Source organism: Homalodisca vitripennis, chromosome 5 (assembly GCF_021130785.1).
Source record: "Homalodisca vitripennis isolate AUS2020 chromosome 5, UT_GWSS_2.1, whole genome shotgun sequence".
Lineage (NCBI taxonomy): Eukaryota > Metazoa > Arthropoda > Insecta > Hemiptera > Cicadellidae > Homalodisca > Homalodisca vitripennis.
This window is the reverse complement of record NC_060211.1, coordinates 152340420-152350656: the sequence shown is the minus strand read 5'-3', so window position 1 is coordinate 152350656 and position 10237 is coordinate 152340420. Positions and strand designations below refer to the sequence as shown.

The 10237-nt window shown below is 33.4% G+C and overlaps 1 protein-coding gene across 2 annotated transcripts in view; it reads right to left on the bottom strand.

Moving 5' to 3' along the window:
* Positions 1-319: 319 nt before the first annotated feature.
* Positions 320-10237, bottom strand: part of LOC124363037 (ATP-dependent DNA/RNA helicase DHX36-like) — a 59009-nt gene continuing 49091 nt past the window's right edge. For both annotated transcript variants that reach the window (XM_046818100.1, XM_046818101.1), the window contains exons 17-20: positions 9851-10006; positions 3844-4150; positions 2591-2688; positions 320-968 (exon numbers count right to left, since the gene is read on the bottom strand). In XM_046818100.1, coding sequence (XP_046674056.1) covers positions 770-968; positions 2591-2688; positions 3844-4150; positions 9851-10006 — 760 coding nt within the window. In that variant the 3' untranslated portion in view covers positions 320-769. The remainder of the gene's footprint in view (positions 969-2590; positions 2689-3843; positions 4151-9850; positions 10007-10237) is intronic.

The window sequence follows — 10237 nt, the reverse complement described above, 5'->3', positions numbered from 1 at the left end:
TGACTAAAAGAAAAATAACATTTATTTGGTATTTTTTAACCTATACCAAGCAAGTAATATGTGTTCTAAAAATGTTTTAGCATTGATACAAATTTAACTTTTTTTAGTAATGCGCCACCAAAAATGTAATTTAACATAGTTTTATAACTGTACATATGACATATACTATCTTACAAACAACTAACAGTTCTACGAGTAAAAGAACAATAAAATTGGTTGACTGATTAAAGAACGAAGAAAAATTACATATTTAATGCATATTAATACGCTTATTAGGTAATTAAAGGGATCAGAGGTCAACAAATAATACACATCCACATAAAAAAATACATTCATATTATTTCATAGGATTCTATAAAACACTATAAATTTAAACAGATCATTCACAACAAAAATGATCTCAAATTCCTTTGGTAATAACACAGATCCAGGTTTATAAAGTTACATTCAGAGTTTGATCAAAAATTAAAACAAATTAGAAATATTACTGTTCTTAACATTACTATTACAACAGTAAAACAATGGAAGTTTCTCAAATAAATAAATAACATATCCATATTGAAATTTTTAACATAAGTCACTTTTCCTTACAGTTAAATAAATCAGATTAACTGTGCAGTATTAACTGTATTAACAAAATCTTAATTTTAATTTCTGAACATTTCATATCCATTGTTTTCATAAAGAGAAATAATTTTATTGATTGAACTCGGTTCACAGGTTCATGGATCCAAAATAGGTAGGTGGAGTGTGTCTGTGTGTGGAGACCTCAAAACCGAGGGAATGGGGTGACCCCAGAGGTACTGGCACGACCGTAGTCACTGCGGTAACTGTTGGATGAACCCTGAGAGTATCGGTCCTCTGTGTAGTCTGGGAAATCTTCATCCTCATCCTCGTCCTCGTCCTCATCACTCTCATCTACCATACTTAGCTTCTCATCCTCGTGAGATATCAGTTCAGCTATTGCCCTGCACAACATGTGAAATTTTACTGTTACTGTATTTATCACAAAAAATGTATAGCAAATGTTTAAAAAATATTTACCATACATATTGGCCATTCCACTGCCACTCTACACTGCACCTAAATGAATGAAATGTGCAGTGTGTTACTATTTTCAAATTTGTCAGTGTTAATCCTTTTAGCTCCAGCGTCCACCAATATTTCGGACACAGGTGGTGTAGCTAAAATGCCCAACGTCCGGTATATCGAACAGCTCGAGAAATTATTTTAACTCGCTTATAATATGACGAAATGTTATCAGGTTCACATCTAAAAGTACACATATTTGTGAACTATTAAAAAAACTCGAAATTATCTTTAAAAATAGGAAAATTAGATTTATTTTTCCTCAAATATGCACTACGGTTTATTATCACACTGAGCTTTTTGGCAAGTCTATGGAAAAAATGACTAGCGCTAAAAGGGTTAAACACTGAAATGAATGACAACATACCATACAATTTACTGTTACATAGTTCATTATGATTTGCATACATTTTTGTCTAAATCCTACAAACCATGTTTTTTGCCAAGTTGTGAAAGTAATTCACTCTAACTAACAAAGTTATGCTATAAAGACAAAGTTGTACTTTTCATACCAATGTTCTCAGCTCAGTCGGTAACAGCGCCACCTGGTTCTTTTCTTCCTTAACGAGATTGCTACTTGAAAGCCATGAACTGATGCTATATTTTTAATTATTTTGAATTACCTTCAGCACAAAAATATTGCAGACAAAACACCATTGTTATTAAAAAAGAAAAAGGCAGTTATTTTGCAGCATTAACAATAGACTTAAAAAGTAGATCTTTAAATGACAGATCTACTATTACACTGAGCAAGAGTTAAACAAACGGATATTGATTTCCTCTAGCAGTAACAACAGTGAGTCTGCAAATCCAAATTAACATGTTGAAATGGTAGGATATGAGCATGACTTCTGTCTAATATCGGATAGGAAGATTAGGAAACTTCTCATTGCAATTAGTCTTTAAAGGCCTCATGTGCTCCTAACAAAGTCACAGGATTGGTAAGATTGGAGGTAAAGGCCTCCACCTACTGTCGAGATCCAATGAAGAGGAATAATGGACATTACGGAATAATGGAATAATGGACATCTCAGACACGTCACCTTGAAAGAAGGAAAGGCTAGGTTTGCTCCAGACAATTCCAATCTAAGTGGGCATGGGAGACCAGCAGTACTCCCTCATTTTTAGGTTTCAAAAAGCCTTTAAAGTTTAGGGAGCCCCACCCACTCCAACTAGACAATTAGACCTATCAACCAGTCCTTTTTAATCCAACATCTTAACATTTGCAGTTGATGATGTGCCACTCCAGGACATCTATTGTGTTGCCCAGATATAAGTGACACATGCTGTACTTGGTTTTCCTGTATCAGTGTCGGTTCTACTGGCAGATATAAACCAAGCAGAAGTACACCCCCTTATTGGGGCTGGCCAATAATTAGTGCTGCAACAAATTTATTAAAATTTTATTGTGAAATGTTGTCCATCAACTTGGTTCCAAATGTTTATTGAGAATTTGGTTCTGACATATCCCTAGTATAGAGATGAACAATTTTTGACTCACCGGAGCAGCTTCCCCTCGTCAGAGCTCTGGTCCCAGTCCGTTACGCCCGGGTGTGCTACCTTGTACTCCAGCAGCTGGTCTAATCTCTGCCTCAACTCCTGCCAACAGGTCATTAGAATCAGTTGTGTCCTGTTGTCACAATAGATTCACATGAATGTCAGACATTATACAGGAGTGCGTGTAAACGCTACATAATGAGTAAGGACGTCATATGACGTTTTAGCCTTTGTATTTTTGTATTATCGTAAATGCATTGCTATTACTGATTGCCTTTAGGTAGATTAGTCTGTAAAGTGGTTCCTTCTATCGGCAACATACTTAACTTCCATGTTTGTGCTCGCATTCACTTGTTATCTGATTTTATCACCAGATCGCAGTAGCCACCTGGTGAAGCCACCGACTCAAGGTCACGTCGCGCACGCATCGCTTTTTTGTCAGAATATGCCACCACATTATACTAGCCATTCCTTGTATACTGCATACTGTGGCCATATTTATCTTGTGAGAGTGACATATTTGTCAAACAACAATCTAGTTTGTTACTGTTGTCCAAATGGCAGACAATACTGATTGAGTCTGCCGTAGTGAGGAAATAAGACCTTTGATTTTGAAAAAGTACTGAAATATTGACTTGTAGATCACGTAGTCCTTTTTTATTAAGCTTTCAAATGTAAATAAACATTTTTTTAAAGATTTTAAATATTTTAATTTTTTTACTCCTTTTTGATAATAACTCAGTTTATTAGAAATATTCCAAATATCAAAATCTGCTGAAAAATTTACTTAGATAATGTCTAAATTGATTTTATACTTAAATTTAAAATTTATTTTCTTTAGCCCTATAAATAAAAAACACTGTAAACCTCATCTATGGTTCCACAGCACTTCACTAAACACTTGATATATACTCAAAATATATACAATAAATTGTTAAGTGACACTAATTTTTTCATCACTATCCATAAAATATACATATAAGGATATTTTTCACTCTTGACTGTAAAATCATTCATTTGAGTTAAAAATCATTTGAAAACTTTGAAACAAAATCTGGCATATTCACAGAGTTAGCATTTTCAGTAGGTAATCCCTTAACAAACAGTCTATATATTATCTCCTTCCAAAGTGACTCTGAAATTGTTACCTTCACCAAGAAAGCAGTGGAGGTTGCACATGTGAAGCCTATTTTGGGGGACAGTTCAGTAGGGAATCCCTTAACAAACAGTCACCCAGAGTGACTCTGTAATTGTTACCTTCACCAAGAGAGCAGTGGAGGTTGCACAGGTGAAGCGTATTTTGGGAGACAGCTCTATGACCACCATCCCATTCTCCTTGAACAGCTCAAAGTTGTGCCCAAAGAAGATGAGAGCCAAGGCGAACACCATGGTGGTATCGTGCAGGAACACCTTGGAGGTCTTCATTTTGAGATGGTACACCAGGAACCGTCCCTCGAAGAACGGCTCGTTGCTGTTTATTGAGCGTATGTGCAAGCTTACAGGACCATCTTCTGGTGTAAATATCTTCTGCCGTATATCACCTTTCTTTGTTTTCTTGACATTTCTGACATCAGAAAAAGCAGATGAAATTATATAGCATATTTTAAAATACAAAAATCTATCTAAAAAATATGCATGCTTTGGTATGCAAATGTGTTTGTGTGTAAAATTTTTTATAAAAACTTGTAATGGTGTTGTAATAAAGAAGAAAATGTATTGTTCCCGAAATCCTGAAAGCATACTACTGTATATGAAATAAATACATAATACCACTGTTGCGATTTAGTAGATATTGGTCACTTTTCTACCAATCGGAACAAAATACTCCCAAACGCACAAACATTTCTTAAATCCCCTCAGAGAACATTTACAAGATGACAATTGAAGCTAACCTAAGTAGGCTAACTTGAAAGTAATTGTGAAGAAACATTGTAATGTGTTTGAACTGAGTAGAACAAACAAAGACAGTTATGGGATTCATATAAATTCCCCTAAATAAATCATTATTTATGGATAAAACAATATCAAAAATATTACTCATCTCAATACCAAAATTATTGTCTCTATTCTAAAGTACAAGTTTATATCCGATTCCCATATTATTTGTAACTTAGAATAAAATATGCTAAAAGGGTTTGTTTTGTTACCGTTAAAGCAAATCTAGCCATTAAAATATAAACACACATGTTCTCTTACGGAAGACATATTTGTTTGACACAAATTAAAGGAGAAACAAAAATTAGCGAACATCTCTTTCGTGCAGAGCAATGGATGTTCGTGCAGATGCAGCAGACATGCAGCCAAGCAAGAACACATATAGACATAGGAAATAGGAATTCTAAGCAAATTATTAATTACAAAACTGCAATAATTTGTTGATTTGGTTATCAAATGTGTACTTTTATAGACAAAATATTACAAAACAAGTTTCCGTAATCTGTAATATGTGTACTGCCGATCAATTCTTATCTGAGAATAGATGCAGCAGATTCGCTGGATGTGTGAATATAAATATAGATAGAACAAACTGTAAGGAAAATATTGTTTATAAAACTACAGATTTATATTTTAATTCTGTTTATATGTTAATTTGGTTAACTACTATGCTTCTTCATACATAAAGTACGACAATAAAACGTTTTAGCGATCGACATATTGAGGATTATCAGTTATGAACATCGCTAGTCATGATATTTATAGTGAAATAAAAACTTTTCAAGTGTATTTTAAGTACTTCTGTTGATTTTATTCCATATTTTGTAACAAAATACTTTCAAAATATTGGTACTAGAATTAAGTGAAAAAAGCTGTGTTATCGAGAACTGTTGATACCTAAATACAGTTAAGTGTTGCAATATCAGAACACAAAAACTTGATAGATATGTTTATTTATTTACTCGTTGAGTACCCTTTGATAGCAAATTTGTTATGCCTATCCTACAAAGTACAGGATGTTAATAAAATATCTTTACAACTTAAAACAAACATTAATTACCTTTATTTGTGGTTCAAAGTTAAAAAATTACAACTAAAATATTGACAATTTCTCGAGATTTTTGAGAAGAAATGAACCTAATTTTGATATGTTTTCCATTATTTGCATGTAAATAATCAATTCTACATTCCAGATCGACCCACAGACAAAATAACATTTGATCATCGATTTCAACAAACGCTACCCTGATTCATTCTCCTAGTTCTTCATTGGTGTTTATTCATTAGCATACACCCAATCCTTGACAAAACTCCAAACAAACAAACAAAATCACATGGGTAGGTAATATCTGGAGACCTAGGAAACCAAGATATTGAGCCCATGATTTGGGAATGTTTCATCCAAACAATCTCGAACAAACATATTCCAATGGATGGTGTTGTAAAATTACATTTGACTGTACTTCTTATAGTTCAGGAAGAGAAAGTTCTTCCACATATCAATGTAAGAATTTTCACACAAAACATTTAATTTTTCACTATCCCTGGTGTGCTCTTCATAGCAATTGTGTTCTCAGTCTCCCAAATCCTACTATTTGTTTGTTTGATTACCTGATAAACGGAAAGTAGTCTCATCAGAGAAATACTCTTTTCAGACAATTATCATAAACGTTATCTAGCGTAGTAGTTACAGCAAAGTCCTTTCAAAGAATTTGGGGTAATATTTTGCAAAATTGTAGTTTGAATGCACAGAATTTTAAGTATTTGAGAACTTTGTATGCGGCTGAGTGTTTCATGTTCAACTCAAGTGTTGCAAGTCTCATGGATTTGTTTCAGCTCTTCATAGACGTCTGTTGATCACGCTAGACATCTTCACATCGCTGACACAGAATCTACCATTACTTTTCTTGAGGTGTAATCTGTCAGTGTTCTTGAACTTTTCATACCAAGCTCTAATAGAAGTCTTGAAAGAGAATTTCTATTATATCTCATGCGAAATCTCAGCTGAACCGTAACAAAGACTTTCAATAAACCACTCGAATCACTGTGGATTAACACAAGTGTCCATTGAATAAGAATTTAATTATTTGTTTGTGTTTAGCAAGCAACAATATAAACCAGTCATTTGATTATACTGCCTGCAGAATAACCCTTTGACTTGTAATCCCACAATGAATTCGGGAGCGCGTTACTTGTAACCTGCAATAATACTGATAGCCATACGGGAAGCACTACGGCACTAAACAGTTTTCACAATAATGTTTTGTGATAAATAATCTCTCCCCTGAATACGGTGTGAGATATAGCAGAATGGTTAAGAAACACTTTCAAGTAGTTCCCGTTGTTCCCACTAGATCATAGTTATTCTTTTTTTAATCCAATTTACCGCCACCATATGATGGTGGTTAATCAGCCCATATGACGGGTGTACCAAGCTGATTCTAGTTTGGTTTGTGTATGATTATGTTGTTGTATCTGATATATGTTGTAACCACATTTTTACGTTGCTGGTTGACCTTAGTATGTTTATAAGAAAATACTCTCAATACTTTGCTTTATACTTATATTTTTTTTTAAGTAGAATAACTTTTGTGCATAATTATAATTTCTATTTAAGTACACACAAAATCTTCAAATATGTTAAATTAAGTTTTTTCTACATTACTTCTCCTGCAGTAAACCCAAAACATCTACAAAATTTAAACACTCACTTTTTAGGGCACTCTTATAGAGAACCTAAAACTTCATGAACAACTTTTTCATATGGTGGTATTATGAAACTTTCTGATAACTCCACCTCAAAAATAAAGATATTTTTCATTTCATTTTAACTATCCTAAGCCTACTGAATATTTCATGAGCTATAGGCTGCTGCTGTGATGTAAGTATATACTCTAGACTAGGCACGTCCGTAATGTATAGTTTAACCCTTTAAGTGGCGGTCATTTGTGGTCTCAGTGGCAGGCCGTTTTCGGGTAAATTGCCGTGATCGTTAAACTTATTTTTAGAAAATATTGTCTAAGTGATAACCTAGCAACATATATATATTTTTGTGTTTTCCTTATGAACTATAGAATAAGAATAAATATGATATTTTGGTTCCTTATATTTTTATTTTCAGATTGAATATCATTGTAGATGTGTAAGATTTTTCTTTTAGAAAAAATAATTTTTAAGTTCTACTGTCACTTTGAAACTACTACTGGAGCTACAAAATAATGTCATATTCACAGAATATACACAATTTTATTCTAAACAAATTACTTTCCTATGAATTTTTTTCTATTTACAAGAACACAAAAAAGTTAGAAGGGAAAAACTAAATCTATCTATGTACAAACTGTTTTTTTTTGTTTTTTTTTTTACTCCGAGTCACTTGAGTCACTAGTCACTCACTAGTAGTGTAGGCCTAGGGCCTATATGGCTTAGTTTTGTCATAGCACAATATATTTCGTAAATATAAAACAGGAATTGTCTTATCGCAAAACCCCTCCCCATCCTCAGACAGAGGTCAAAGTCGAGCGGTCTAGTAGATAACGTGATTACAGAATCTCGCCGCCCGTTCAGCTGGTGCGCCGCATTCTTGTACTTTGGTGTTTTACTGTGTGTGTAATAGATAAGTGATGGGTGACACTATGAGAATTTGGGATTTACCCAGGAGCGAAGAGGGGACCATTAGTTTTTTTACAAGATCGTGACTAGTTGCCTAAATCTAAAATATTCGTGGCGGTCGGCAGTTACCGCTGAAGGCGGAAATCCACTACGCTCACTCACTCATCCTTGATATTGCTGCATTTTTGGGCGTCACAGGAAACCCATTAACAATTAATAATCGTGTAAGTTTGTAATTGAAGAGTTGCTTTTTTCGTTCTATAATTTTTTTTTCTATAAATTTATATGTTTGTGTTCCTCATACTGGTGTGGTCGGTATAATCCCAAAGTACCCCAACATTTTCCATGACGAACGAATAACCTAAACATTTACCAGTAACACAAACAACGCGAAAAACAATAATATACTGACAATAACAGTACGCAAAGTCGCCAAACAAAACAGTGACGAGACGAGTAGACAGCTGTTCTCTCGTCTGCCGCCAGGTCAAACGAAAACTGTTGGGATTCATTTAGGCCAGCAAACATTAGTAACATGAATACACACTATATTATATGATATGTATAGAGAATTTCATGGAGAATACGATAGTTCAAACTAGGCCTAAAAATAATGGATGGTTGCGGAGCAACAGCCTTAAATGTGAAGCGACGGCTGTGACGGCACTTGCCACTTCGCCACTTTGCCACTTATAGGGTTAATAATCTGACTTGACCGAATTTTGTTCAGGATTCTTATCAGATCTCAATGGTAATGGCACCAAAATTTCTAATTTTAGACCAAGTAATAGTAGGTTTTTATATTTTCAAACCTTTTAACTATATTAGAATTGTTTTATTTAACCCTTCCAAGACTAAGTTCTTCAATACCTTTTTAGATCATATCCAATATATAACATAAATACACTACACTGCACTTGGCCTCATTGAGTAATTTTCTCCTCAAATTTCATTAGAGCCCATTACATACCTTGTTATGTAAATATTTATGAACCAGAACACTGAGAACCTGGAAACGGTCCATCAGATTTTAACAAGTAACACATATAATGAATATGTCACAAAAATCAGGCATAATTTTGGAAAAAATGGTTTCCATTAAAACAGTTTGAAATTTTGACTTTGACAAGTCCTGCAGCCCAACTTATTAAACAGTATAATTATGAAAAATATCCATCCAGCAAGACTGCTGGACTCGTGGCCAATGGTGAAATGTATTTTATTAATTTAATCAATCCATATATTTATATATGAGTATAAATGACAAAATAAAGTGTAACTGAAGTTCTTCAGCCAAAATTGTAAGCTAACAACAAATAAATGAAAATCATACAGAAGTTGGCAGTTTGTTTTGATTCAAGGATATTGCACAGTTGCAGCACTTTGTTTAAGGTTCAACTTTACATTTTTGTGATGTCAGTGTCAAAGTGATGCATTTCATTCTGCTGTACTGGTTACTACATTTTGAATTGTTTAGGCTTATTTACTTTCGTATTTAGTAAGTTACGTTAAGTATTTTATTTTAAAATATTTAGGCAAAGATCCAGTATTCAATTTGAAACGAAAATTAATATTTGGTAAATTCAGATCATTTAAGTGTAGGTGAATTTATTTAAGAACAAACCTAATAATGAATCTAAAATTAAACAACAAAACTATTCCTTAATTTCACTGAAAAAACCTCATATTGTGTCAAAAAATCTAAAAAAATACTCACTTGACGATGGCAACATTCGGGTAGAGACCAGCACAGATAATGGCTTTGATGAGTCCAATGTTATGGGAGTTTCGGTTGCTTTCTCTGTCCTTGACGTAACTTGTGGACAGGAATCGCATGTCATGTAAGTGGTGGGCAAACTGCTTCTTCATATCTCTATTAATAGAAATATTATTTATTAAATGCAATTAAAAATATTATACTATGTGCTGATTTAAATGTAATTAAATTTAAATAATATATTAAACTTACATGAATAAATTTCAATTTGAATTATAAATGATATTCCTGGCCACTATAGACAACATACTAGTGAAATATACTTCAAGAGTGTTATAGTTATTTTTAGTTTTAATTTAGAAAGATTATTTCAACTCCTGTTTGACC